Here is a 25,854-nt window from a genome sequence, read left to right on the forward strand (position 1 = left end):
TTAAAAAAAGGACAGAAATGTAACAAATATCCACAATTGGTCTGTGGATCCCCAGGTTACTTATTTGCACGATCGAGTCTCGTGCCCTGGAGCAGGTAAACTTTATTTTTGCCTTACTGGCACATCCTTTTGGTTTTAATAGGGTGTAATAACAGGGTTTTATAATTTTTGTTTAGCGAAACCCCTCATTTTGTCCCTCAAGAATCTTTTGGCGGAACAGCTGTCAAGAGCCTGCCTCCCATCAGCACCATCGCCACATGCACAGCTCAGCCACACAGCGCACCAACCGGCTTTGCTCTCACTTCAACCAATCAGAAAGCTGCTCTCTTACTCGCCCGATGCCCGTACACTTCCTGGTTGGAGAAGCAGGAAACAAGAGTCAGACTTTGAAGGCGTGCTGGAAGAATTACCCTCTAGGGCAGCAGGGTTGCAAGAATTGTGGGACAGCCACAATGTCACACCCCGCAGACACAAACTGAGCAGGGAGAGTGACATTTAGAGAAGAAAATGACAAGGATGGTGACTGCAGCCATAAAAGGATGCACTTCGTGGTACTGGGATAGTTGTAGAAGCTGCTGACTACAGGAACTAGAGTCAGGGTCGATACTCCGCAGAAAAAAGCTTTTACAGATTTATTCAGTTATTTTTTTATATATATAATTATTGCTTATATGCTAGGTCCAGAATTGAAATTATCATTGGTGTTTGCCTTTAAACAAGGACCTAGAGATTGTATCTTGAAACTAAATGTAAATGTAATGCCTTTATATATTCCAATGCCCCTTTATATATTGTAATACAGACCACTGTGTGATTGGTTTTAAATCTAATCGAGTGACTTTTAACTTTTGATAACAGAGATGTGTTAAAAGCAAATTGATAATACCGCATTTATGTAAAATGTTACGATTTAAATAAAAAACTGTGGGTCTGTGTTTACAGCATAGCGATATAAAATAGCAATGAACGTCGTAGACCTAGTTTCTGTTAAGCACTTATGCCAACATACTGTTAGTAGTCAACATAATAGCTCACCAGCGACCCAATCCTTCCCCTTGAAGATGTTATTGTGGGCTAATTTGTGAAGCATTGAGCGGTAAACTGGAAACAAACTATTGTTGAGGTAATTTGGGAGAAAATATTGGGACCATTCAGATTTCCTGTACAGATTTGATAAGGAAAGGTTAATATCTCCTTTTGCTGCGACCCTCTGGCACTCTCAGGTTACTTTTGCCTTAACAGACAGATACTACGTAGGATTTTAGGGAGAGTTGTAGGGGAACCTCCGAGCAATGTCAATACTCTCACCGCTGCAGATCAAGGAGGCCAATGCCCATCTAGTGGCTCTACACCGGCGGGTGGTTGAACTGGAGCAGCGCCTTGGGACCACTGAAGCGACTGTGAGGGAGCAGGCAGAGAGCCTGATCAGGAAGGATGAACAATTCCGCACAACAATCCGGGAGATCACAGAAGGGAAAGACAGGTATGGTAGGGGTAGATAAATAATCCTGTATACATACATCTGGGCACCTGAAATACAGTTCATATGTGGATGTAATTTCTTGAGGCGTAAGTTACATTCATTCTTTTCTACTCTTGGTCTTCAAGCAAGCTCATGTTCTTTTTCAAAGAGTGGTGTGGGAACTGTGGGAGTTGAGATGTTTCCTTTCCTGAAGACTAGCAGGTTTGGGTAATTGCAGTGTTCTTGCCATAATGGGCTATCACCTAGAAGAACCAAGGTTTGTCCTAAAAACAGGTATGAGTATTGCGTGCATCTTTTTGCTAGAGGTGTCAACTGTTTATTGCAGAGTACTTCTATCGATGGCTTTGAGTGTCATGTGTTCTAGGGGGCATTGATTTTATTCCTAATTTTTATACTTTATTAGTTCCTGGGAATGTTATCCCTACCTTACCTCAGGCCAAGATGTATTGTGCTTAAAAACCAGCAGACCTCCAGCATTAAGAGTAATAAAATAGGTGCGAGGGTGACAGGGTGCTTTCAGTTAAAGGGTTATAAGTACAACAGTTGATATGGTTTATTAAAATTTGACAACATTGAATTCTATTAAATTTAATTTAAAGTTCACGGTTCTGATCTTTGCATATTCTAAAATAATGGTTAGACATAGGTTAGTGGGGTGTAGATGTGAATACAGTTTCATAGTACAGAAGTTGCGAATAAGCCTTTTTGTCTAGATCAGTCAGTGGTGCACAAGTAACTGAATTTTTAGTTCTTTGTTAAAAGTCATGTATTAAGTTATCGTTTTCGTGTTTGGGATAATAACGTTCCCTACTCTTGGATGCCACTGAAGAATGATTACGTTTTTGATTTCTACATGTCTGGCCTTTCCCGGAGTTTCCGGAGGCAGTCACATCTCCTTAGGTGGCGATGGCACTATGAGACCCAGATTTTCTTAGTCAGTTATTTGGAGGTGTCCTCATGTAAGGCTTTATGGGTGACGGATGCAGGTGTCAGCATATTTCTTGTTTTTATAGGGCGTTAGTTCAAAGACCTGTGAATGGGAAATATGCTCAGACTTAGTGGATCTCAGGACCAGTCTGGCTGTAGCCTGTAGGGTTACTACTAAGTGAGGATCCAGGTGGATTTTGGGAAGTCTCACTAGGAGACAGTTATCAAATCCATTCTCGACAAAACCAAGTCCTGGATGACTTTTTTTGGAGTCGGAGGATAGAAGCAGGAGTTTCTATCTCTTGTGGCAATCTCATTCTGAATTGTGTACAGTTGGCTCTAGTGTTAATGTAAAGTTGTAGATTCAGGTTCTTGTCTAGTATGGAGCCAGTGGATTTCGCTGACTCTATAATGTTTGGGTTGATTTCCTTAACTGGCCTTTCCTTGAGACATTTTTTTATCAATTCTTTTTATTTGCATTTGTTAGGAAATGCAAACAAACAACTTTTCAACGTGGTAATGCCTTCGGTATCTGCATACTAATTGGGTTGAGCATTTAATACAAACTCGCTTTAATAATGCAGTAATGGTAATAACCCATGTGATCCTATAACTCGATAAACATAATTGGTTGTATGTGTTCCTTTCTCACTCCCCTTAAATCAATGTGTAACCTCTTTGTGGTTTCAAGTTGTCTTGAGTCTTGCTATACTTTTGGGGAATCCTCGTGCCTCATAAATAGGCTTCTCAAGTGTACAAATAGTGCCCATGCTGGCCTTCCATCCACTAGTCGTTGGTGGATCGGGTACTCTCCATTTCTCAACAATTTCTGTTTTCCATGTGACTAACTGCTGTGTGATAAAGAGTCAAATCTCCGTCTTCCAGTTTGTTAAGGAGTGCCATTTTGGGGGATAGTTGTTGAGGGCGACCCAAGACCATTTATATGGTGTCCTGCACAGCAAGTCAAAAAGGCAAAAAAAGTTTACCTGACCAAACAGTGTGCAGGAAGGCTCCTACCTCAGATTTACATTCGAAGCAGGTGGATCAGAGCTAATCTCCATGCGTTATAGTCATAGAAGCGGAAGATATATTTGATGTAAATAATTAAACTGGATCAGGCGTTATAGAGGGATATAGCTGCCTGTTTTCATGCATCAGTGCGAAGGAACAGTCTTCCTTCTCGAACAGTGTGAGATCTTTTCTCATTCCCCCTGGAGTTAGTAGAATGTTTCCGGCGTGTTCATAACCAGGGACCTTTACAGTGACAATATATACTACGATGTTGAGGTAAGTGAGGCATGATGAGCTTAATCTCCAGGGGGTTGAATTCATGATATCTATGCCAGGTGTCAGTTATGGTTGGAGCCCATGTCAGAGTTGCTGGTATCTAAACAAGCATTTGCAATGCAATCGGTCTCGTCTTTGGGAACTTATAGGTATTTAGCTATGCAGCAAATTAGCCTGGGTGGCAGTTGAACAAGCAGAAAGCAATTCTGTTATTTTACTGACCTCTACTGGTTGTTTTCTATCGAGACAGTTAATTAGAGGCAGCTGAACCGAAAAAAAGTCTTAAAGCGGAAGCAGACAAGTCCTAGGGCTGATCTCCAGAGCCCACAATGTACATACACATATAAGTATATACTAGAGTATATACAAGAGGTCTCGAATGCTCGACCTAAGAAGTAAAATGCACTGCAGCCTGGCCCTTCCGACTTACAGTGGTAACAAGTTAGGTATATTGAGTAGATGTACTATGCCTTCACCATAGATCATAAAAATGAAAAACACCCCAAACCCCTTACATCTGTGTCTTCAGCACACATTTGCATCACCAGCAACAGCAGATATTTTGCCAGCATCCTTTGCCTCCGTTAGGCTTATAGACTGCGCCTGAACAAGAGATTCCCCCAAAGCCCGCAGAATGAAAAGTGCGTACTCCTAGCGAATAATGCAGAGATCGCAGCACGACAGGCCTCTCACTAGAGGCCCAAAACTCAGTATTGACAAACTCATCAAGTGAGGTCTAGACCATGTTCGGCACCGAGCTACAGCCAGACCTCCTCCATTCCTTCTTCTGCCGAACAGGCACGGGTAGCAGAATCTCTTCAGCTTCCGAGGCCATGCTGCATAGGAAAGGATGAGCTGGAGAGGTGTTCAAATAGAAAACTGCAGACCTAGCTGTCCCTTACCTCGATGCTTTGAAGTGCGGCACAGGAACCTGCTGACACCTGTGATAGTGCATGCTAAAAAGAAAGCTTACACTTGAACTTTTAATCTATGCTAGTACCTTACTGATCACCCATTGGAAGACTGGCCCCGTAGTAACCGTAGGCACAAAACACAGACCTATTCACAATTCTTCAGGGATACTCTAGTTTTCAGAAGGGACATGCGTTACAAGAACATTGTTTTTTCTTTTATCTAAACTGGTCATGTGAGGCTGTAACCTTACACCCCCAACTCTTCAAACCTGCACTGACTTCTGTTTTAAGTCGACCTCTACAAACCCCCAATAAGTAAACAACACAAATGTACTCTTCCTCCAATTATATTACCAAAATTAGCATGCCCGACACGCAAAGATCGCTACGGCATCGTAGTTTCTTTCCAATGATCAAGAGGGGTAGCAAATATAGTTTCCCATTCCTCCCATAAAACATACAGGCCGCACTCTCCCCAATAAAGTCAATGATCAGTCTCGAACAGTTTCACAGCTGAGAACATTTATCAGGGACAACAACACCACTGTTAGGAAAATCTAGGGGCATCCTGCCTTCCCTCTCACCCCCAACCGCCGCCCCCCCCCCCCGGAAACACAAGGCCTGTAAAGCTTATGTCTCCTCCTTCCCCGCCAGAGGCACTCTATACCTGGCCACCCCATTCCAAGAGCTCTGGCTGCGCTCTGTCACACAGAGGCTTCGACAGGCCTAGGCAGCGTTCTATCACACAGAGGAGATTCCGGTCGTAGGAACTGGGGGCATTATGGTGCACAGAGTACACGGATGCCGCCACATCACCCCCAGCTCTACCACCCCTCCTCAGAGCCAGCGCATTACCTGTTGTTGTGTTCATTCTTCCCTCGGGTGTCGGCGGGTGGGTCTGACTCAGACGACCCCTCGCAGCGGGCCTCTCACATTTCGTGATCACGTGCCCACCCCTTTGGCCACCGGGCCGCTTCTGTGAATCTAGTCTCTGCCAACAGCCCATAGGCCCGCCACCCAGGCCCTGGAAAGCGTGGAGAAGCTCAGGGACCGGCCATTCAATTCCTGCAATAGAGCAAGAAGGCAAGAGGGGGAGAAGGAGGGTGAGGGGGCGTGCACGCATTACACTGTGCAGCCTCCCGGGGGTGGGAGGCGGATTTAACCCTCTGCGCACGACAGCTGTGGGTCCGAGTTCGAACCAGATTTGAAACCGCCATACAGCACCGTAGCCAGAAAATACATGAAATCCGGCCCCCCCTCATTTTGACTTGGACCCATACCTGTAATGGCGCCCAACACCAAGGCTCCCTCGGAGAGCACGTCAGGAGCCACAAACGCGTGTGCGGGAATGGCATGGCAGAGGGGGTGGAGTCTCGCCACGCCTGGCTGAGCTAAGGCACGGTCGGCTTTCACTTTCGTCCTTCGCAAAGCTTTCTTGTCTTTATGGGGCCATATGTTTGAAACACATGGCCCCATAAAGATAAGAAAAGCTTTTCCCACAGACGTAAAGCAACCGAGCCAGTCCAACTGGGACGGCTCTAAAAGAGAAAAGTGTACGTCACTAGACGCTCTTTTCCAATGGCAAGCCACCGTTTAGCATAAACGGTGACGCCAACCAATGGAAAAGAGGGGCGGGACTTAAAGCCCACTAGAGAAATCTACCCTAACTCATTAAATCTCGCCAACGAGACTGCGCATGTCTCCGCTGTCTACGCCAGGCGAGACCTAAAAACTGGGAAGTCTTGGGGCCAAATTATTTCCCACTTTCTGAATCCTCGCAACTTATTAACCTGTGGCAGGCAATTACCCAGCCAGAGGTGGTCTCTTGAGTTTGCTGTTCGAATTAACTCATTTGAGCGCTGTGCTCCATAATTCGATAACAGTTTAGGTTGTTGAGGGAAGGTACTTTGGCAGGTTTCCTAGTGTAGATAATGCAACAGCGGCTTGCCATACAGGGCAGATTTCAGTGCGGTATGTGGGGTGCATCCGAGGAGCCATATATATCAGTCATTGATTGCAAGCAAGTCTGTTTTCTGATAGTAGGAAAAGGTATCCACCATGCCTAGTCTACTCTCATAGGTGGACTTGAAGCATTTGGTGAAAGCCACCATGTGGTGCTTACTCTGCTAAATAAAGGTCCTGAGATGTTGGGTTGAGAGTGGCATTAAGCAGTAAAAATGAATAATTTTGTAGTATGTTGATTTTAGGGAGGAGAGTAATTTTGTCCAGGATGACTTGCCCTATCATGCAGAGCAGGGGAGTCAGCCATTGTGCCGTTTCCTTTCATGTATGATCTAAGAGTGGTTATATGTTCTCCACATATGCGGTTTGTTTTTGGCAATTTTATTACCCAGGTATCTGAAGCTGTCATTAGTAATTATGATCCTCTCCGAACAGGCAATGTGTCCCCGCTGACCCTTGGGATCAAGACAAACAACCCAGTTTAATTCCAGTTAGCTCCAAGGTAAAAAATTCCACCAAAATCCTCTGCAGATTGTATGATCTTGCAGCAAGAAATGTTGGGCTGCTGATGTACAGAAGTAGGTAATCTACATATTTTGTCTTTGGGCTTGTACGTCCAGGAGAACCACAATATCTGTATATTCAGCCGTTGATGTTGAGCCACCAATTCAGCTACTATGGCAAAGAGCATGGGCAGCAGAAGTTACCCATGTCTTGTGCCTCTGTTTTGTTTAAAGAGGCCGATAGGGTGCCTTCGTGTGCTACCAGGGCTCTATAGGGCCTATATATATTAAGGATTCCTGACCTTAAGATGGCTGCCAAGCTACACTCTCCTTCCTATCCTTCCACCCTCGTCAGCTCCACTAGCCCGTCTCTGGAATCTAGACTTTTGGTCCCTTCCTGATTCTCATCTTTATCTGACGGAGTCCGAAATGTATGACCGATTCCCGGTGGAGCTGCCAGACAGCTATAGGGGAGACAGGTTCTGGCACACCGCTATGGCCGTCACCTACACAGCCGGACCTCGGACATATGTCTCGTCTCTTTCTCCGCTCTCCCTCCCGTTGACTCCCTGGACTCCCCCCCCCCCCCCCCCCTCCCCCCCCCCTCTTTTCTGTGGATCTTGTTTTTCTTGGTCACTAATAACTCCTGTATTGAATTTGTAACCTCTCTGAAATTAATGTGATTATTTTTGTAACTTGTAACATGATGTTTCCTTATGTAAAGTGCTATACCTAGTTTTTTGACCGATGCCCGGTGGAGCTACCTGATAGCTATAGAGGAGATGGCCCCCTTGGCCGTCACCTACCCAGCCGGACTTTGGCCAGACTTTCCTTCGTCTCGCCTTCGCATTTTCCCTCCCACGCCTTTACCCTACTCCCTTTCCCCCTCTATGCTCCATTTTCTCGTCCCCTATGCTTTTCAAATGTTTTTCCGTTGAGACCTAGCTATTTGGCCGATGCCCGGTGGAGCTACCTGATAACTATAGAGGAGATGGCCCCCTTGGTCGTCACCTACCCAGCCGGACTTTGGGCATACTCTCCCTCATCTCTCCATGCTATTTCCCTCCTATATCTTTACCCTACCCCCTCTCCCTTCTAAGCTCCATTTATCTCGTCTTTACGCACTTTAAATGTTTTTCTAGTAATTGATGGAACAGGTAACTGATGTAGTTTTGTAACTTTGTGGAACCTTATGTAAAGCTCTCTGATGCCTCCGGGTCTAGCCAGCGCTATATAAAACTCAAATAAATAAATAAAATAGCAGTATGGTAAGGGTTTTAAAGTTCGACCCAGAACCCAAGGTGTGTCAGGATGGTGAACAGGTACTCCCAAGACATACTGTTGAAATCTTTCTCAAAGTCTATTAACATGAGTGCCAATAGGGTCTGCAGTCTTTCAGGTACAGTGAGGGCTTTATACACGCTCCTAATGTTATGTCTAGTGGACCTATTGAGCATGAACCACTCATCACTGTATATAACGTTTTCTATCGCACTGACTTGTCTAGTAAATTTGGGTCCTCATCTAGATGGCAGTCTCTTAAAGTGTTCAGCTGCCACTCTGTAGGCGCTCACTGACCTTTCCACTGTGTAGCAGCTAAATAGCATCTGTTATTTCATCAATTATGGGGCATTATTTAGGTCTTGCCTCTCCTCCCCTGATTAGTTCCAGAACCGTAGGTTCTCCAGAAAGATAGAAGTCTGTCCAGTCCCTTGCGGTTCCCTTTGCTGTATACAATTCCTGACAGGATTCTGGAAAGAACTGAGCACTATCCTTACCCGTGAACTCGGTCGCCAACCTACTATTGATAATTTCTCCAACCCACTGCACATCTTTCTACCTTCTATTTAGCTATCCCTGAAGACAGCTTGCCTTGCTTCCCACTTCATACTACTATACCGTATGTTAAAATAGTGTATGCTAGTTCTCTTTTCAACTAAATCCATGTAAGTAACTTGGGGCAGTTTCAGCTGTCTAATTTCTTCTTACTAGGGGGAGGGGCAGGGAGGGTTCGCTTGTAAATTCTTCCAGAGACTAACAGCATTTATTACATGAATTTTCTCCGCCATGTCCATTTTTAAAAAAACAATTTTGTCTTGGGCTTTACCCCTCACCACCCTGGTTTTGTATGCTGCCCATACCATAGCGTGAATACCAAGTTGTCCTTAAAATAATTGTCCGTAGGTTCTGTCAGGGTTGTGACTGTGAGTGGGTCAGTTTTGAGGGATCCCATTCTTTGATTATGGTATTTTTCGCTCAAAGCTCAAAAGGTTTTCCAGATAGGTGTCAGGGCTTGGTGTTGATTTGGGTATGTCAGGGAGAGTAGGACCTCTGAGGTGTCGTTTTGTACGCCATAAAATCTGATCTGATATGAGAAACGGTCTGTTTTATGTTTGTTGGTATTGATCTTGAGATGCAAATTCAATATAGGAGAACAACAATATGCAGTCATGGACTATCATTTTGTCCAGGGGGACAATGCAGTAATAAGATATTAATTTAGTTGAAAAAGGTGTAAATCAGTATGGTTGGTTGACAGCACAAAGTGGAGCATAATCACCCAGATGAAATATCAGCATGAGAGTGGAAAACATCTGATAGAGACTTCAAGCCGCACATTTCCTTACCTGAGGATATTCCCCAGGCATCAGACTGGTTTCGGAAAGCTCTTTTCTGAGCAGCCCCATTGCACATTGGTAGGTGGTGTTGTTTAGCGTCATCAGTGTAGCTCCAGATTGAGCTCCCCTCAGTCTTTTTTTTACCGGATTTGTTTGACTTTCAGTTTAAAACTTTCAACCAGTGTGCCTTTTTAACATCAATTTTGGACTATGTCTCCTAAAAAACCTACTGGTTTTAAGCCTTGTGGTGGTGTCTGCTACATGCAATTGTCTATGACAGACCCCCACTTGGTCTGCCTTTGGTGCTTGTAGCCAGACTCCTTCTCCAAGGCCTGCTTGGATTGCAAGACCATGCATCCGAAGGCAATTCATGAGCGAGCCACGAAGTTCCTGCCTGCTCCACATATGACTCCGTCCAGGTCCAGGACATGAGAGAGGTCCCATGACTGCTCTTGAAGGCACATTGCCGGACTTCATCTGGTAAGTCCCACAAAAAGAAGTCAAAGCATTCTCTGACTTCTATGCATTGGTCCAAGTATTCAGAGGAGGCTCGGGAAAGACGCCACAAATCAAGGCCCCACTCCCACATCGTCCACATGGAGCCTGGGTCCGCTCTGCACTTCCCGAAATTTACCAGAGCAACCCCTGCCCAACTAAAGTAATTTTATGATGCATTTTTGGGTGGTAGGACTGCTCTGAAGCTTCTTCAGTCCCATGGGACCAAGAGTGGCCCTGGTTGAACTGTCGCCGGTGGGTTTGCCCTTGGCTTCAGTCAGGCCTTTAGGATCCGTTCTTAGATACAGACAGACTCTGTTCATAAATCCATGACCTCCACGAGGGTTCGTTAGGGTGGCGCCTTTCGTGGCACCAGTGGCGCTGAACCCAGCATTTTTCTGGACTTAGATAAGGAGTCTAACCAGTGACGCTCAACACCGGCACGGACGGACCCACACAATGCCTTATTTCCCACAAAGGTCCTGTGAGGATTATAAATAAAAGGGATAAGAGGATCTTGATAGTTGTTCCAACCCACAAGAACAGACCATGATCAAGGATAACTGGTATGAGGAACTGGCTGATGCTAGTGGTCGGGATACCTCACCAGACACTGGCCTCCTCTCTCCTCCTACAGTGACTACGGAGTTAGGGTCCTCCTTTGCAATGTGGGGGAGGGTGCCGCTGCCCCCAAAACTCGTGCCGCCGGGGCAGACCGCCCCTTGCTACGCCACTGTGCAGAGTCTACTGGCATGCAAGGCGACGGTTCAGAAAATGTTTCCGGATCCAATCTGGCGAATGGGTAATATTCTAAGGTAAGGAATCTGCGACCAGATTGAGTCTCTATAAGACATGGCGTTACCATAGGTAAGTAGCTTGTTCTTTTAGGCCATCATTTTGAGTTACCAGCAAAATTCCAATAACCGTGCAAACTCTTGTTTCAGTAAGGATTGAAATTCCAACATGAACAGAAATTATAGAACCTGAGCAATTTTCCCCAGGTAATTTCGGAAGGTCATACCAACAGAAATCTACTGGTGTATCACCATCTACTGATAGATGCAGAGTTCTGTGGGTTACGTAACGAATTCCAAATGATATGCCAGTTTTGGGAGTGAAAAGTCCGAATAGGTGTTGTACATCTCACCTGGTAAATTACACAACCTATGGTACCGGTATTTCCCGATTGTTGTAAATATCCCACCACTCTCTGGTTCACTCAGAATCGGGACAAAAGAAGGAACAAGCACATTTATGTGGGGAAAAAAATCACTTTTAGTTTCAAAATCAGAAATAGGTGCAAAAACGCCGCAGGTGCAAAGAAACCAGGTATGTATTAACACATATAGAAGCAAAATCCTATTTCTGCTAAAAAAATCTCATTTAAGGGCAAAAAAAAATATTATTGCAAAATCTATCGGAGGAGCAAAAATCCTATTTAGGTATACAAACACAGTGCAAAACCACATTTGATGCAGTGCTTAGTGCATAGAGGAAGTAAGATATCAGATTAGGTGTATAAGTTGTGCTCCAGTATGATGTCACATTTGGTTGGAAGCACATTGAGTTGGAATATCACCCTTGGTGCAGCACAGCATGACCCTGGACAACGTTCTGGTGCAGAAATCCTAGCTATATGTAAAATCACACTTGAGTGTACAAATATATTAAGGTGCACAATCAGCAGAAATGTGGAAACACTTTTAGGAACCCAACTCCTCACTTTTGCTGCAAAAACTAACAAAAACTGAAAATACCTTTAATAGCACACACCCTGTTTAGTAGTAAACAAAATATTTAGGTGCAAAATCTCTTTCAGTTACAAATCACTTTTAGGTGCAAAATCCCACTTTGTGGAGTGTAAGCAGGAATGTTATAACATTCAGAAGCAGATTGACATTTAGGTACCCAACCACGTTCAGGAACACAGTAACCATTACTAAATTCTGGAAATGCTTGATGGAGCAAAAATCACACATATGTGCAAAATAATCTTTTTTTGCAACACTTACAGGAGTGTGAAAACTGAACACAAATCACGACCATCTAATAAAAAAATCTATTTTAGGGTAAATCGCTCCTGTTCCAACATCAGCAAGAATCTGCAAAATATTTTAGGTGCAAAATCACATCTAGGTATAAAACCAACCTAAAAGTGCAACATATTCAAGAATGCGCAGGCACTTTTGGGTTCAAAAACACAAAAGGCCTAAAAATCACCTTAAGGTTCAAAATCATTTCAATGTGGTTTTGCATTTAGGAGCAAAAGCACTCCAAACAGAGAACTTAACGTGGAAGCGAGAGGTTAGGTTTAAGAGGTGTGCATCTACAGGATATCACTTTTGGGTACAGAAATAGGGTGCCAAATCCCACATAGGTGCATGAATTTGGGTTTGGACAATATTTAGGAGCATAACGCCATTTATGTGCCTAATCACATTTAAGCATTCAAAATCATATTTGGTGCAATGTAACAGAATTTAAAGGAATATCAAACAACTTTTTCCACAGACATAATACAGCTTATCCTATTTGTAACACGTCTGACCCCTGAACACCAGAACTACTATGCAGAAAAGCCCCACATTTAGCATAGACTTCTCAACATGAGATATCTGCAGTAAGGTCTGACACTTATGTATCTTTTCTTAACATGGAGGGTGTTTCACCAAATAGAAACCGTGATGGAACCTGTATCCTGAGTAAGATGGGGCTAAGATCAGGCATCATTACATTGATTTTTTTGAAAACCCATGTGCAAACTATGAATACTGGATATCCTGAAACTGAGAACCTTATTCAGAAAGCAGTTTGGGGGAAACTGGTCCTCATAGTCCTGCTTCTAAGAGAGAAATAGAAAGCATTTTAAGAATAAAACAAAGGTTTGTATACATTACCAGCAGCCTAATTTTCAGGGATGGCTTTTGTTTATGCATTTGGGAGTTTGTTAAGAGCTGGTGACTCAGAATTCTCAGAATCACATTTTTTGTGAATGTGTGCAATTACAGACCTAGGCAAGATTGTCGCCCTCAAAAGAGGCGTGCACAGACTTGGTTAGTCAGTAAAGTTTTTTCCTAAAACCATTTGTACTTTAGCTTTAGCATTTGTACAGAACACAAACTACAAAATAAACTCTATTTCCTTACTTTTCCTCAGTTCAATAGGAATGTAGTCACAACCGCTGATACATTTATGGGTGAAGAAGGCAGAATAGAAATCAATTCTAATCTGACCAATTCCCCATTACATGGAAATACAGGCCACCAAGCTGCTAAGCAGGTTGGGCTAGTCTGCAACCAACCACAATTCACTTTGTGTGCAGAGTCATGAAATGATTTGGCTACAGCTTTGTGGTTGATTCCCGTAACCGAAGAAAAAAGGCGTGTCTACGGTGTGAGATTTATTTGCCAGGGTAGTCCCTTGATGAACCGGTCTTTCATTTCACAATACCTTTCCAGATAGGCTTGACTACACCCAATGAGTATTATCCTTTTCTTTTCATACTTCATTCCTGCTGTGGATCAGGGCCAGAGAGAGAGAGAGATCACCAGCCTCTCCTTGGTGATTTGATTTTGTTATCTGCTTACTGTGCGCACAGGCAAATTTCCAATGCTGGATCAGAATCTCCTTTGTGAACTCAAGCTTTCAACATTTCCATGACACTGCTGCTTTTTCCACTGTCTGACTTGGGTCGCTCAGTATCTTTCAATACCTGCTCTGTTCGTACCCATGCCTGCCACGTGGGCAAAAACCTTACTGCTGGCTCCGTCTAAAATGCCTCAAAATGTGAATCTGTACACTGTGTCCCCTGGAGCTGATCATCTTGTGACCGAGTGTATGCATCCTCAACGAACCAGCCCCTTAATTGAAGAACAATGAATAGCTGTTTTCCTTTTATTTATATTGCTTATGTCTACATCCACTCTAGAACTCTTGGCTAAATGCTGACCACTTGTCTTCCTACTTCTGCATGCAGTGTCAATGGCTGTGGTCTCATATTGACATCCCGTGATGCTCACTCCCGTCCCATAGTCTCCACGTATAAGCTTAGCATCCATTAGATCCTCTTTGTAAACACACCTTTATTATTATTATTTTTTTACAGTAACTGACTAGGTGTGGGCAACTTTATTATTATTATTATTCTTTATAGTTTTATAGAGCGCAAACCAGACCCGTGAGGGTATCAGAGCGCTTTACAGGATTGAAGGGGGGGGGGGGGGAATAAAACATAAGGATGGGAGGGATCACATTGGGAGAGAAAGGGATACAGGAGGAGCACGCAGTTTAAAGTCCAAGCTACATGAGGGAGAGAAATTGAAGCATGCAGAATAAAAATAAAAAGGTTTCCAATCCATGAGGTGCACCATAGCCGAGGTCGACGCTACATTTGGGATAAAAAAATGAGAGCAGGTAGTTATAAGGTACAAGAGGCAAGTCTATGAGGTGATTGTAAAGAGTTCGCTAGATGAGGTATTTTCCCATTAAGAAAGTTTTGGTCTCCTTCTTAAAGTGTGCCAAGGACGGGAGTCTTCTAATGGAGGGTGGGAGAGAGTTCCAGATTCTTGGAGCGGCTCCAGAGAAGGCTCGATTGTAGGTTTTTTTCTTCCGGAAGTGTGCTGGCTGCAACAGCAGGTTTTTGGCGGATCGGGAATTTCTGGCCTGTCCGGATATCACGAGTTTTTGTGCAAGAAATGTCGGTGAGTTCACGTACAGAGCTTTGTGAGTAATGCTAGCCAGTTTAAATTGTATTCTGGCCTCCAGGGGAAGCCAGTTCAGAGCTTTGAGGTGGGGAGAGATGTGGTCAAATTTTTTTGAGCCAGTTATGAGTCTGGCAGCGGTGTTGAGGCAGGATTTCAGTGGGGCCAGAGAGTTCTTGGGTAGCCTGCGAGAGTAGAGCATCCATATTCAACTCTGGAGAGGACTAGGGCCTGGGTTGCCATTTGAAGGTCGGACCTATCGAGGAAGGGTTTTAGGTTTCTTAGGTAGCTCAGGTGGAATCTAGCCGTTTTGGCCATCGCGTTTATATGGCTATGCATATTCAAGCTGCCGTCAAGGGTTATTCCCAGGGATTTTGTCGAGTCAACAATGATAGGAGGGTAGTTTAGTGCCGTGATTGTCTTGATACATTCCTGGATGTCTGGATTTGGTTTGGGTGGGGAGATCAGAAGGAATTCGGTTTTGTTTGCGTTGAGTTTAAGCTGGTTGGCAGTGAGCCAGTGGACTGTTAGCTTCAGTGCCTTTTTTAGGGAGGAAATGTCCTGAGGGGAAGAGATTTTTATGTAGACCTGTGTGTCGTCGGCGTACATAAGGTAGGAGATGTTGGCGGCACGAAGCACCTCGGTGAGAGGTTCAAGATAAAGGTTGAAAAAGTTAGGGGAGAGGGTTGATCCTTGGGGGACTCCCACAGAAACTGGAGAGGGGGCGGATAGATCACCATTGATGAGGACTCTTTGTGAGCGGTTTTGGAGTAAGGATCTAAACCATTCAAGGACGGTGCCCTCCAACCCCATCCTGAATTTGAGGCGTTCAAGGAGAATTTCGTGGTTCACCGTATCAAAGGCGGAGGATAGGTCTAGAAGGATTAGGAGACAGGTTTTGCCTTGGTCTAGGGCTTGGAGAGCGTCATCAACAATGTGGAGGAGGGTGGTTTCTGTGCTGTGTCCCGGTCTGAAGCCTGATTGAAAGTCATCTAGCAGGTGAAAGTTGTTGATGTGAAGGCTTAGCTGCTGTTGCACACATTTTTCCAGAACTTTGGCAAGGAGTGGGATGTTGGAAATGGGTCTATAGTTCTCAGCGGAGGTAGGGTCCAGCGTAGGTTTTTTCAGGATGGGGACAACCTGGCCCGCCTTGAGCGAGTCAGGAATTGAGCCCTGTAGGAGGGAGGCGTTGATTATTGAGGTCCAGGAAGGGATGATGGCTTTGGAGGCAGCAGCTAGGCAGTTAGAGGGGAGGATCGTTAAAGTGATTGTTCGGTTTTAGGGAGGCAAGAATTTTCGAGATAGATTGATTGTCATATAGATTAAAGTTGGACCAGTGTGCTAGGTTTTTGGGTGAGGTTTGGGAGGACAACACGGAGAGAAGAGGTGGAGCTGGCTGATTTTGATTTTGGTGGTGGGTTGCAGATTTAAGCTCATTTCTTAGGGCCGAGATTTTGTCACAGAAGAAGGAAGAGAATTCCTCACTTGATATTAAGTGTTTCGGTGTTTCTTTGGCAGTTTTCACTAGTTTGTTGGATTGGTGTTTGATCAAGTCGAACAGCTTGCAAGGCCGATTTTTCGCATTTCCCAGTTCAGTTCTGAAGAATTTTTTTTTTGTGTTGAGTATTTTCTTGTTGTAGGCATTTCTGGCCTGGCGAAGGAGTTTTAGATGTGCTGCAGATGGGTGTTTTTTCCAGATTCGTTCAGACTGTCGCAGGGATCTCCTCTCCTTGTTGAGGGATCCACTGAACCAGGGATTTCTGTCATTGATCTGTGTTCTTTTTAGTTTTAGCGGTGCCAGGTCATCAAGAATGTCGGATATGGTGGAGGAGTAGTGGTCCGTTAGGTTTGTGACCGCTGTGCACTGTGGAGGGGGGGGGGGGGGGGGGGGGAAGGTCAGACTCACAACGAGCTGCCAATTTCTCGTGGTCGAGGTTCTTGGTGTCCCTGACCCATCGTTTGGGAATCACAGGTTGGGGGGCCCATGATTTGCGAGTGCTGGGCAGGAGGAAGGTGATTGCGTGGTGGTCAGACCAATCACAAGGATCAATGGAGATAAGTTTGACCGCTGATTTCTTAGCAATGATCCAGTCGAGGGTGGCCCCTTTCGTGTGAGTGGGGAAGGAGCAGGCTTGGGTAAGGGCTAGATCGGCCAAGAGGACTCTGATTGCATTGACCTGAGGATCTTTAGGATTGTTCCAATGCTGGTCCATATTTTAGCTGCAAAGTAGGAAAAGTGAGTTGTCCTGGATTCTTGTAGCATAGTTTTTAGGGAAAACCTGATGTGTACTGTACTGCTTTCATGTAAAGTGTTTGAATGTTGTTTTAGAGAGGAGTGGATTCATGGAGGATTCTTTTGAGGGTAGATAATTCATGGTACAGAAATGCACAGTACCGCTTACCTTTAAAGTGATCAAGGTTCCTGTGGAGGGCAGTCCATTCAAAGAAGTAAGGTACACTGTACCATTTTCATAAGTGATGAACGACTCTTCAAAGGGAGGGATGCAGATTCATGGTTGTGAACTTCTGACTTATACAAAATGTTTGTTTCAGGTAAGTAACTTCTTCATTCCTTTTTACAGCAAGCTGATCTAAGTGAAAGCCCAAATGAGGTGGGGCAAAGGAAACCACAACAACATGAAAGCAGGGATGATCAATTGACAGCTGTTTAATTCTGCATTTTCTATCTGTTTATTTAAAGGGAAATTGCTAACCTACAGGAAAGGTTCCTTCGATCAGAGGAGACTGCCCAGAAGCTCCTGGGAGTGATCAAGGAGAAGGATGATGTGATTTCCCAACTGAAGCACCGCAGTCAACTGCTGGGCAAGATCTGTCAGAGCCGGCCCCTCCTGGATAGCCTGTTGCTATACATGGCAGAAGGCGAGCGGTTGGGAGCCTTTCCAGGATCGGACCTGGGCTCTGAATCACCCGTCGTCTTCAGAGTACCCCAAAGCAACGGCGGGCTCAACAGCAATGATAATTTTTCCCTCTGTGAAAATGATAGTGAGGACCAGGAACTGGAAAAGACATTATTTGGCACTACTGTCTGAATTGGGATGTACCTGAGAGTGGAAATAACTTTTTATACAAGGCTTACTACTACGTGTTTAGTTTTATCTGTTCCTTTGTAAGAAACAACTTCAAGAACTATGGGTTCTCTGAAGGGTAGGCCTCTCAGTCCTTCCACATCTTATCAAAGTATATCATACTTTCACCATCTGGTATTTGGAATATACGAGTATGGAATGGTTGCTACACACAATTCTTTTTTTACAGGCTGTGTGACTTTCCACACTACTTTAGCTGGCTGTACTTCACTTAAATGAGCTGTCAGTGGCTCTGACAGAACGAAAAGCAGACCGCTTTTAGGGAGTAAAGGTACCTTGCGTTATCCAAGATCAATTCTGTGCATGCTCAACGTGTCTTTGTAAAGGATCTTCTCACTACATGACCCCAGGACCTTTTTATTGTCTGCTTTGTTGCCAAAGACCCATGAACTGTTTCTTATTATATAGAGGCTTACTAGTGTCAAGGTTGATGGGTTGTTGGCTACATTTGTGAGTAGAATCAACTGTTTATTTTTTCTAGCACTTTTTACAACACTTTTTAAGGTATGCAGCTTGGACCTTTGCAATATGCAACTTACACAATTAGATTTCCTGATAACTTTTAAACCAGTCCCCAAAGTGAAGAATTCCACATTACGTTCAGAAGACTAGAATAAAATTACTATTAATGATCCACTAGTCCATGCCAGGTCACTAAATGCTGTGATCGGTTTATATGCAGGTTGAGGGTTGGCATTGCACTTCCTGCTAGCCCTTTATTAATGCCTTATTTAATAATCTGGAAAAGCCATAGAAACTTTGTAGAGCTAATCTGCCTGCTTGGTGAATCTCAGGGGGCATCATTAATAGTTTTGGAACATCACACATGCACCTCCAACTGCAAATTTTTGAGATTTGGTGTTTCCCTTATTGTACAGTTTGTTGGCTTGGTACCCACGAAAGTACCAAGCATCCACTATGAGTCAGTCCATTCCCTTCCCCATTGTATGTGAGAACAGCGTATATACACTAAGCCATATACTCCACCTTTGAACCAATTAAGACATTCTCCAACTTTAAACCAATCATTCACGATAAACAGGCAAATGTTTGAATGTGTCAGTTGTATGTCTCAACTTTGTGTTCAGAAAATTAATACATGTGTACTGTTCAGTGTATCTGGATTACAGACTGCCAGCGATAAGGCATGTATTTTTGGTTTTTCTTCTGTTTCTAAAAAGAATGGCGGGAACAATCCAACACCAATTTTCCGCCTGTTTTTACAGACTTATATAAGAATAGATAGAGAAAGGGTGTGTTGTTATTTTCAAAGTGAAAATATGTCTCTATTTCACTACTGGTCCCTACTTCATGTGCATCTGGGGTGGGTCAAATTATCACAGAAACCAGTACCCACCTGACAATGTTTGATTCTTCCTTTGTACCTCAACTGGACACGGTCATCACTTTATAGCTGTGATTAGTTGCTGGCCTGCAGGACTAACATTCTACAGAATGCAAACAAATGGTGAAACTCAAAAATATAGTGTGCTGGCTGCAGCGAGTTATTGAATTCTGTTGGCAAAGCAAGAAGGAGCTATGTATCTTCTGTTTACAAGGGGGTTCCTTCAAGACACAGATAACATTTCAGGGTATCATAACTTTATATATACTTATAAGTGAATACCTCAAAGGCCAGAATCAGCTCCACCTTCTGACATATAAGGAAGAATATCTTCTGCTGTTTTCATTAGCATGGAGAGGATGCAAACATTAGTCTACATGTTCAAGCTGAAGTGTTCACCTTATGCCAAAAAAGATATATAACTTTGCCAAGTAATCCTTACACAGTCTTGAGACTATTCGTTTGGGTACCCGGCTGACAGTGTGTGAATTTGATTACATCTGTTGCTTTATGGTCAAATGATCTAGGATAATGTCTAACAGTCCAGTGTTACATGCTTGAAATGAAATATTCTTAAACATTGGTTAGTTTGGTCTAAGAGGTAGCGTTACATGGGCAACATGTTTTCTCACTCTCTAAATGTTGTCCAACATCAAGTTTAAAGGAGATGAGCAGAGTGAACGACTTGTATCTACTCTGAACATTGGGTAGGCATCACCGAAAGATGTGGATCTACCTGGGTCATGTAAGATGGCTTGCTCCACGTTCAGCACAATATTGTTCAGGGGAGCTTTCAGAGGTCTTGTACTTACTGCTAGAGTTCTGGCCTCTTCCAAAAAGGTCATGCATTGTAATTTATCAGCTTGTTGAGTATGGTATAACATTTTTTATTTTCTTTATTATCCCACTTTCCTCATGTTAAATCTCTTACAATGTTTGTATACTGTTCCTATTAGTAACTGTTATAGCATTGCTTGCAAATCTATTTTTTACTTCTTATTTTTATACTCCTAATAATTTTGTGGAAAAATAACACAAACAGATGTTATGGCATTGGGTTTTTAACAAATGGAATTTATGTCAATACATGCATTGTCTGTCTAGTGTACGCCCAAGAAGCTATTCTATTGGCTGTTTTGTATTTTGAATAGATGTCTATTTTGCAATGTTATGCAATCAAAAACCTTGCTTTTAGAAAAGCTAATCGTGATATCTGTGGAATTTGTACAGAAACAAAGCTTGCTAGGCAGGAACACTTGGCAGACGATGGTTCAGGGAATTGTTTGCGTGTTATCCTGTTGATACAACATTCTCCTGAGGAATAGCTATTGGCAGGTACTGTAAGCACCAGTTTACAGCGCAAATAATGACCAAAGTGGTAACACTAAATAAGTCTCAACCAACCTGATTTGGCTGCTCTGATTTTCCTGCTTTTGCTCAGCATTAACGGCCAGTGACTACGTTGTATGAAATGCTGCCACTGAACAGGAAGTGTAGTAGTGTTCTTGAACTCCATGTTTCTCCTTAGAAAATACCTTATTATTCATAGGTGTCGCTCGCACAGTATTTCTTTTTCAAAATGTGAATTTAATATATAATCGTAAATGATAAAATGGATTAACAAGCGCACTAATTTATAGGCACATAAAAGTGTGCTTGTTTTTGTGTGCCTCACTCCAGAATGACTCTTACCAACATCGTCTGTTTGAGCATCCAGAGTGCCTTACCAACATTCCCTACCCCAGTTCACTTTCGGGGACCTATGCTTTTTAATTCCCATTAAGACCTAGAAGTTCCCCCTATTCACAGAATTTCAGAATGGGCCTATGTTACATTGCCCGATGTCGCGCTTTGTATTTTAAAGTGCATTCATAAAAACTTCACACGTGTGAATTTAGAATTGCTGTACTTTGAGGATGATTGGGCAGTAATTCCTAATTGCTTGTCTTTTGCATTATACAGTTAAAGGACGTGTTCTGTCAGGTTATTATGAGCAATTATTAATTGCCTGTGCCAAAAGCAAAGCACAATTAACTTTCTAAAATCATCAGAATATGTGGCTGGCATGTATTTTTTGGGTCTAGGGGCCTGGTCATATATTTGAATGTTCAGTATTTAAAGATAGATCACACCTAAACTATTGGTTCAAATAAAATCTACAAAAATCCATATGCTTATGGAAGGATCTTCAATTTTGATCCTCTGGGGCGGCAATCATGGCAGCTTTTCAGCGTAAGCAATAATTGGGGAAATTATTTTCATCAATATTAGTTAAATGTAAAGTTATCTTCTGTTAGTAAACATAAAGACGAGTATAAGCTTGAACACCCCAGACGACATGGCATGGGTAGAACACCCATTGAAATATATATGGAATCAAAGATACTCAGTTTCCAAACCATGCCTAACCTTGAGCATATGCAATTGTAATAAGAAGCTTAATTTAGACTTTTCTATATTACAGATATATATATTTGTATAGATATAAAATGTCAACATTCTAATGTTTTATATGAGATGAACATTTTAAATATCACAATTATGTGAAAGTATATCAGGAGTTAACGTTGACGTGTAACACAATAAAAAAAATGTAAAATGCCAGCCATCTTTTTTGCTATAGAAATTCAAAATGTTGGACTATCATTGAAAAATGTGTCTATTTTCTTCAATAAAATTTAAGGTAACATTTCATTACAAAGGGTTTGAGTCCAGTCAAAGCTGGTGAGACATTGTTTTAAGTTCCGGTCACATAAGGGTTTTACTCTTATTAAGAGCTTATGTTTGTTTGATGCCTTTGTTAAAGCTTAGATCTAAGAGCTGTTTTTTTCAAGTCAACATTCTTATTCTCTCATTGTAATGGAACCATGTCATCATACAGGTCTGTAAGCTGTGGTTGGATGAAGCAAAAAGGCAAATGACACAATCCACAAAGTAGACTGACCAAAAGCCCCTGTATGTTTATATATTTATTTATATATTTATATTATGATTTTTTGAAAAACATGATACTAGCAAATCTTGATGAAGATGTCTCTAGTCGTACCGGCCACATACACACTAATTGTGCCGTGTTTTGGATTTAGCAATGCGCCACAGTGCAAAACTGAGCAAACAGTGTTGTTCATGAGTTTTGTACTTGAGGTATAACCGTCTAGCACAAAATCTCCTTGCACATACCGCCACCTGAGAGGCAGGTGTGTAATAGTTCATTTGGTCAGCCATTCCATGTATCATGCCTGAAAATGTTACCCCGTTTCCTTTTTGCAAGTGTTTGCACCTAGTTTCATAGCATTCCACCCAAAGCCGAGTCACTCTTCTTCAAATTACTTATTGATATTGATTTTGTTTTGTTTGAAATCATACTAGTATTTGCACTATTTCCTTTCCTTTACGCACCATTGTGTTATTTATCAGTGGTTTGCATCTATGCTAGACAAACTCATTTAGCGCTCTGCTTGCATTAACTATTTGTGCAGGAACTATTTTGCGTGTATAAATTGATTGACACTATGGTTTGCGCTGCTTGGTGTAATGTAATGTAATGCTACCATTGGCCATAATAATGCTGGGACATCTGCAGTTATTTTAAGCTATTTTGTGTTTTTTCCCTTCTGCCTTTTATTTAGTTTCCAGTAAGTGTATTTTAAATTTCGCAGTTATGGATGCAATGTGAAACCAACTTTTTACCTCAACTTCCCTGTATCCAGACTTATTCAATATTCTAATGATGAATGTTCAGGGTATTAGAGGAAGTCATTTTAAGTTTTTCCCTCAGCTTATGAACCGCATTTTTGTTTTTTGAGGTGGCGTTAAATTCCCTGGTACAGCTGAATTAGGGTGAAGTGAATCCCCAGTTACAATTACATGTTTCATTGTGTTTGGAGCAGGAATGCACTTTGGCATCATTTTCAAAACACGTGTGGTATTGAGAAGTGCAGTTTTTTTTTTTTAAGCGGAGGGGGTAGTACAAATATATTTCCAAACTCCTCTACATTTCCTGCATTCTATACTCGCTTCTGCACAGTTGTGTAATTCCCACATCTCTTTTATTCTTTATTTTTTAACAAACTGCCATGGCATTATTCTGAGTAAAAAGTTACAAAAGGTGAATGATGTTGGCAGCATTTCTGGTAATATTTACAGAAAACTGTGCTATTTTAGTAAGAAGATTTCTTGAAGTTTTTTTTTTTTTTTTTTACAAAATACACTGCCAAATCCCACAAGGCAATGGTAACAACGCATAAATGTACTGTCTGGAACACTTTTAAATTATCGACTTTACCAGTCACTTCAACAGCACCATGAAAATAAGATTGTGTGACATATTTTCTGACCAAACGGTAAGGTTGTGTCTCCACTCGTAGACACAACAAACTTATCAGAATTGTGACCTCCGGAAAAGAGAAATGCTGGTCCTCACAGGGCACTTGCTCAGAGAAAGAGTGGTCCAGGCACTTCATGCAGCACTACATGAGCTAGCTGGTACATTTCAGAGCAAGAAGTGCAAGGCTATTTTATATTTGGGTGTTTATATAGTATTCAGACATTGGGGGCTATTCACAAGCTGCATTTTGTAGTACATTTAGGTGCCAATTCCGATCCGGTAAAAAAATTCCCCGTCCGACTCGTATCCGGATTTTTTTCCGTCCGAATCGTCAAAGTAGCGTACAAACTGCCAAGTACGATTCGAACGGAAAAAAGTCCATACGAATCGCATTGGGAAGATTTCCCCACACGTCCTCGGGTCGGGAAAAGTCACCGACACGTCCCCGGGCGAAAAACCCACCGTGCGGAAAAATAAAGTCCGACTGCGCAAGTACGATCCCTCCCGTCCTCCCCATTTCACAACCGTACGCAAAAAACACCGTCCGAACCGAACTCCCATAGCAACCATGGAGACATGTGCCCGCATACGCGCCGAACACCCCACCACCCCCCCGCCCGCGTATGTACGCACCGAACCCCCACCCCAGCAGTGCATGTACGCCCCGAACCCCCACCCGTGTATGTACGCCCCGAACCACCACCCGTGTATGTACGCACCGAACCCCCACCCCAGCAGAGTATGTACGCCCCGAACCCCCACCCGTGTATGTACGGACCGAACCCCCACCCGTGTATGTACGCACCCAACCCCCACCCCAGCAGTGTATGTACGCCCCGAACCCCCACCCGAGTATGTACGCACCGAACCACCACCCGTGTATGTACGCACCAAACCCCCACCCGTGCATGTACGCCCCCGAACCCCCACCCGTGTATGTACGCACCAAACCCCCACCCGTGTATGAACGCACCAAACCCCCACCCGTGTATGAACGGACCGAACCCCCACCCGTGTATGTACGCACCGAACCCCCACCCGTGTATGTACGCACCCAACCCCCACCCCAGCAGTGTATGTACGCCCCGAACTCCCACCCGAGTATGTACGCACCAAACACCCACCCCAGCCGTGTATGTACGCACCGAACCACCACCCGTGTATGTACGCCCCCGAACCCCCACCCGTGTATGTACGCACCAAACCCCCCCAGCCGTGTATGTACGCACCAAACCCCCCCCCCAGCCGTGCATGTACGCACCGAACCACCACCCGTGTATGTACGCACCAAACCACCACCCCAGCCGTGTATGTACGCACCGAACCACCACCCGTGTATGTACGCCCCCGAACCCCCACCCGTGTATGTACGCACCAAACCCCCCCAGCCGTGTATGTACGCACCGAACCACCACCCGTGTATGTACGCACCAAACCCCCACCCCAGCCGTGTATGTACGCACCGAACCACCACCCGTGTATGTACGCACCAAACCCCCACCCCAGCCGTGTATGTACGCACCAAACCCCCACCCGTGTATGTACGCACCGAACCCCCACCCGTGTATGTACGCACCGAACCCCCACCCGTGTATGTACGCACCCAACCCCCCCCCAGCCGTGTATGTACGCACCGAACCACCACCCGTGTATGTACGCACCAAACCCCCACCCCAGCCGTGTATGTACGCACCAAACCCCCACCCGTGTATGTACGCACCGAACCCACACCCGTGTATGTACGCACCCAACCCCCACCCGTGTATGTACGCCCCCGAACCCCCCCCCAGCCGTGTATGTACGCACCGAACCACCACCCGTGTATGTACGCCCCCGAACCCCCACCCGTGTATGTACGCACCAAACCCCCACCCCAGCCGTGTATGTACGCACCGAACCACCACCCGTGTATGTACGCACCAAACCCCCACCCCAGCCGTGTATGTACGCACCAAACCCCCACCCGTGTATGTACGCACCGAACCCCCACCCCAGCCGTGTATGTACGCACCGAACCACCACCCGTGTATGTACGCACCAAACCCCCACCCCAGCCGTGTATGTATGCACCAAACCCCCACCCGTGTATGTACGCACCGAACCCCCACCCGTGTATGTACGCCCCCGAACCCCCCCAGCCGTGTATGTACGCACCGAACCACCACCCGTGTATGTACGCCCCCGAA

General features: G+C 44.0%; 1 protein-coding gene across 1 annotated transcript; it reads left to right on the forward strand.

Annotated features, from left to right (window-relative positions):
* Nucleotides 1-319: 319 nt before the first annotated feature.
* On the forward strand, nucleotides 320-22,042 carry LOC146772528 (vimentin-type intermediate filament-associated coiled-coil protein-like). Its single transcript, XM_085639589.1, has 2 exons — nucleotides 320-1,483; nucleotides 17,591-22,042. The coding sequence occupies exons 1-2, from the start codon at nucleotides 1,293-1,295 to the stop codon at nucleotides 17,937-17,939; spliced, it is 540 nt and encodes a 179-aa protein (XP_085495715.1). The 5' UTR covers nucleotides 320-1,292; the 3' UTR covers nucleotides 17,940-22,042.
* Nucleotides 22,043-25,854: the final 3,812 nt, after the last annotated feature.

This window comes from Triturus cristatus, chromosome 12 (genome assembly GCF_964204655.1).
Source record: "Triturus cristatus chromosome 12, aTriCri1.1, whole genome shotgun sequence".
Lineage (NCBI taxonomy): Eukaryota > Metazoa > Chordata > Amphibia > Caudata > Salamandridae > Triturus > Triturus cristatus.

Excerpts from the sequence above, each read along its gene's own strand:
- LOC146772528 (XM_085639589.1), top strand. The coding sequence starts at position 1,293 with ATGTCAATACTCTCACCGCTGCAGATCAAGGAGGCCAATGCCCATCTA. Across the intron at positions 1,484-17,590 it reads ATCACAGAAGGGAAAGACAG|GGAAATTGCTAACCTACAGG; the intron begins GTATGGTAGGGG and ends GTTTATTTAAAG.